The following is a 5,299-nucleotide window of genomic DNA, read 5'->3' on the forward strand; positions in this document are numbered from 1 at the left end:
TTCAGTATTAATAACAAAAGATTATTTTGTATTTCAAATACTAATATTGATAATCAACCTTATTATTTGAATTGCAATATGCAAAAAGCTTTCAATCTTTCGATTTAGTTTTTTAAATTCAAAATACGTAATACTTTTATGTGATCCGCTAAAATCAAAAATACAAAATACTTGTATTGCAAATAGTGTGTTTTAAATAAAAGTATTTCAAATATATACCCAGCCCTGACTGTCGTTCCGTTGTATCAATCTCTTATGTTAAGAAGAACGAAATCAAATTGATTGAATTCGACACAAAGTGGACGTAACTTGTTTCTAAACTATTATAGTAATGCTGCAAAAAAATCTCATGTATGTTTCTGATTGATATTGAGGTAACTTCGATATATACAACCTTGACTAAAAATATTTCAGGCACCTTGTTGATCATCATTTAAAATTATAACATAAAAATTAATTTATGGCATTTGCTGTAATTATTCTTTGTTTTATGAACCCGCTTTAAACTTATGTATAATGCCAGTAAGATCTCATCTATATTTAGAATTTTTTTACCTACGTTGTTACTAATAGGTAACAACGCAGAAAAAATAATTTTAAATAAATGAAAAAATATAGATATTTAATATTTTTCTTATCAATTTAAAATTCTTTTATTTGCATTATACCACACTATATCGCAAACTTGATTTATCAAGTACTAAGTACTTTTTACTATATAAGTTAAATAAACCATCCATTAACTGTACCAATAAAAACTTTATATTGTTTGCTACTATAACAAAATTAAAATATTTATTTTTTATATTTAAAAAACTTTTTAAAATCCCCTTGCATTTTTGCTGTATATCTCACATAGCATACTTTGTTACGTAAATTCTAGAGCGGTGTAAATACATATCAGAGTTACCTTATAACATTATGTTAAAGTTATAAAATTTTCATAACTGCGCGTAAAATATATCAGGAAATTTTATTTAAGCAAGGCAAAAAAATTCGACAGAAAGGTACGTCGTTATATTTTTTTCGTAACATATATCTTGTCCAAGCTTCTGTGTCAATGTGCTTCAATATTTTCCACATCCGATAAATTGCAAGAGGTTGTATTGCGAATGTTGCGTTTTCGAAAACTTATTACGGAGGTGTCAAAATTCCATGCGGTAATCGCATAGTTTTCATTCTCACGCATGCATTTCATGATGCGGCGGATGTTAAAATTCTATAACATACTGATGTAATATCGGATGCTTTTCCAGTCCGGCAATCGGTGTCGACCTAAAGTTATCCTATTCTTACATCAACTTTGTAACGAGACACCTGATATCTTTTATTCTCCGATAATTCTATAATATTTATTTGTTTCTTTTTTTAAGAAACATCTGTGCATTTCCACTCGATTCTTCAGTTGATGCAATCTTAAAATTTACTTAAAGTTTATGGATAATTATAGCAATAAAAACATTTATCCGACGTCGCTAGGAAAAATAATGCTTGCATACTACAAATTGTTTCTTGATTTGGTTTTATTATTCCCAGAGATACGACGTTGTATAACAACTGACAACGCTTCAAGTATAATTCCTCCGTAAGAATTAAGAATATAATTTTTCCGTAAGAAAAATGTTATTCTTTAAAAAGGGATGAAAGTGTACAACCATATAATAGAGACTTTTCAAATTTCCGATATTCTCAATTTTTTATTGAATACGTTCGGAGAGAAAGAAAATATGACTTATGTCGGAAGAATAAATTTAAATATTAAAAAAACATTCAGAGTTTCTGCACATAAATACACTGAAGAAAATGCTAAATTATAATAAATATTTATTTTAATTATACTAAATAAATATTTACTAAATGTAAATATATTTATATGGTATAAAAATCATTAATTTGTATTAAAAGAATTATTATTCTTTTTATTGAGTAAATATTTATTTTTTCAATAATACGAACTAAATATTTACTTACAATAATTTGTAGTAAATGTTTAGTTCGTATTATTGAAAAAATACGTATTAAGATTTAATAAATTTTTTTCAATGTATATCTTCAAAACTAACGCGTATAAAATATAGAACAAATAGAATTCTTTTAGTAAAATTTAGTACAATTACATTTTACTTAAATTGCACTTGATTATTATTAACAATAAATATTCTTTCGATATAATTTTTAAGCAGTAATTCAAATTAAATGAGGTTTAAATGCTTAATAAATTATTTTCCTAGTTTTTTTATTACTACTGAAAATAATTTTTCTTTTGTGTAAGGTCAGCTTCCTAACAATGAATATCATTCCTCTATGTCTGTGTTGTTGCGCTTGTAAACTGCCGTGCAGTATATTTCCGAGAAGATAAAGAGGAAGTCGTTTGCAGCATCAATTAATCATCAAGCTGCTTAGGTTTCCTATTTCCATGGCCACGAAGATAACAGGACTGAGTAAAATCTATAAAGCAATATGCGTTGACACAAATTTGCTGATTCACGAAAGCAAAGTATAACTCGTAAACTATTCAAGCGTGACGATATAATAAATTACAGCAATACGTGAAAGCATATCGCACGATATAACAGGAGAATATCATTTAAATTTCCATGAATATCTGTGTTCCATTATTCCAATATATTTCTCAGTACCGCGCATAAATTCTCTTATTTGATGTACAGTTTCAAATCTCGTATCCTTTTTCATTCTAAAGCAATTGAAAATACTCGCTGATAGAACACATTGCATCCTTTCCATTTCTGTTATTTCCATAAATATTTCGTTACCTCAAAAAGCAAAAACAGAGAACACATATATTTTTTTTATTACGTGAATACATTTCCATAATTGAGACAAGAAATAAATAAAACAACATTTCCATGTCTGCATTTGTTATGGATGTACGGAATGGTGTAAAAATCAATAAATTGATATTACAGATTTTTACGTTCTGGAAGTACTTTTAGATTCATGAAAAATTAATGATTCCAGCAAATAAAAACGTCTAAAGGTATCTTTACTTTCCCATTAATTTTAAACTCAAATATCTTAATATATCTTATTCAATCATTAATTATATTTAAAGAAGATCTTATTTTCGGAAACATTTAATTTAGAATCTTATTAGAAAGTTATTTAATTATTTTTGAAAATTAAGTTTTTTTAGTAAATCAATAGTTACATGAGAAGTCAAAAAAACATTTATATCATTTTTAATTCTTTCCACGTGGCATTCCTCATGCATTCTCCCTTATCCTCGAGAAGTGAAAACAGCGATATGGCTATATGAAAGATACCGATGGCTTCATTCCACAGGTGCGGTCGTGGTAACATTTTTTATCTGCTGGGCACCCTTTCACGCTCAGCGCTTGTTGTACGTGTATCAGGTATCGGCCTTTAGTGACATTAATGATTGGCTATATCCACTCGGTGGTTGCCTGTACTACTTCAGCACCACTGTGAACCCGATTCTGTACAACGTGATGAGTGCTAAGTACAGACTGGCATTTAAAAAGACGTTGTACTGCACACCAACGAGCCCCATCATCACCAGGGACGACCTCAGCAGTATGAAAGATAGCACGGTGTGCAGATGTGGATCCAGAAGAGGGTCCCAGCTAGTTCGCGTAAGAAGTGTGCATTACCAACGTAGCATCAAGTAAGCACTTGCGTAATTAATTACCCTCCCGTCAGTTCTATCAATATCGAGATTATTTACTTATTTACTAGAAAATACACAGTAATAAAGCACTTTGTATTTGTGTTCAAACCAATCCACTTAAATTCTTGTTAAAATTTTGTATTAAATTTTTATCGTATTTAAGTGTTAATTTAAAATAATGTGATTACGTTATTTAAATATTTTATGTTAAATTGATATTCAACATTTTCTAGTGTCAAAATAATAATTTATAATAAGTACAAAAATAATGTATTTTAAAACGTAAATTCTACAAAAATGAATAAAATACGTATTAATTTAACATATTATAAATATAAATTTTACTGAAAAAATATGCTTCCACAATTTGCTTGCAAATTGTATTAATGTCACATTTTGTGTTTATTTTTACATAATATTTGTGTTACTTTCTAACATATTCATCTTATATTAAATTAATACAAAAATTTGAATAAATCAATTAAAATATGTGAAAGTGTTAAATTCGATAAATTAAATAAAAATTTATGAATTAAACAGAAATTTTTTAACTGTATGCTACAATTTTCCATAACCTAGTTTTGAAATACAAAACACTGAGAGAAAAGTGATTGGTATTTGTGACTATAATTGTATACAAAAATAATAAAAAGTTTTATTCTTTTATGGTTATTATTTGTTACTGCTTTAATGTTAATAATAATTTAATTTAATTATGTGTTGTATAATTTAATTATTATAGATATAATTCTATAAAAAAATATATATTTGTACCGAATATAATTACAAATTACAGTTAAATTATAATAATTGCAATTATTTTTTTCTCTTAGTGAATTAATATTTACTAACAGCTCATTTACTTGACATTTCAAAGTTCAATTAGTAATTCAAAACGTTACAAAATACCGAAATCGAAATTTTCCGCAATTATAATTAAGACAAGTGCAATTTTTGTTCATTTTCAGATGTAACGTGTCGCACACGAGCGCGATGCTTCGTTCACCGATAAGATTGCGTTACGACGAAGAAGATGACGACGTAAGTCATTGCGACACAGACAGGATTCCGTGCGATGTTCTTACTCTTGACATACAGCCACAAGATACAAGATCTCCTTTCGTTGCGCATTCAAGTAACGGCAGGACCAAATTTAGATCGGGAGAGAAGACAAGAGACGGTATCTCACCGATTGCAGCGAATGAGACGTGTATCTGATCTCTGGTTTACTCCGACGGAAAAAGGAAGAAATGTTGCGGCACAAGGATTATAAGGACCACTTCCGACCTCGACAAGAAGCAACCGTGTCGTTTTCGTATATATGATGAGATCGATGCACCGGACGCTGCGTATTATCCTACATTGAAGGACAATTTCCAGAGGCAAACGTGTCGCGATATCTTCCCTGAGGAGCGTGTTCGTAACCGGAACAAGGAATCGAGTTTTGTGGAAAGTTGCGTTTGAATGACGCTTTCAAACCTCGCAAACGAAATTGTGAAGTGTTCGTAGCGAATATGTTAAATCAAGAAAAATTTAGCAATATCAGTAAGTTATATTACATTTATAATTTATTACAATATTGAATGTCGCAAAGTCGCAATCTCCAGTAAAGATTTTACGAAATTAAACAAATTCTACGAATAATTTAAT

General features: G+C 28.9%; 1 protein-coding gene across 1 annotated transcript in view; it reads left to right on the forward strand.

Annotated features, from left to right (window-relative positions):
* LOC108752249 (neuropeptides capa receptor-like) overlaps nucleotides 1-5,023 on the forward strand; it is a 26,847-nt gene extending 21,824 nt beyond the window's left edge. Inside the window, exons 5-6 of the mRNA XM_018492947.1 lie at nucleotides 3,304-3,646; nucleotides 4,618-5,023. Of these exons, the coding sequence (XP_018348449.1) occupies nucleotides 3,304-3,646; nucleotides 4,618-4,867 (593 nt within the window). The 3' untranslated portion in view covers nucleotides 4,868-5,023. The remainder of the gene's footprint in view (nucleotides 1-3,303; nucleotides 3,647-4,617) is intronic.
* The last annotated feature ends 276 nt before the right edge of the window (nucleotides 5,024-5,299 follow it).

Source organism: Trachymyrmex septentrionalis, unplaced genomic scaffold, assembly GCF_001594115.1.
Source record: "Trachymyrmex septentrionalis isolate Tsep2-gDNA-1 unplaced genomic scaffold, Tsep1.0 scaffold6, whole genome shotgun sequence".
Taxonomy (NCBI): domain Eukaryota; kingdom Metazoa; phylum Arthropoda; class Insecta; order Hymenoptera; family Formicidae; genus Trachymyrmex; species Trachymyrmex septentrionalis.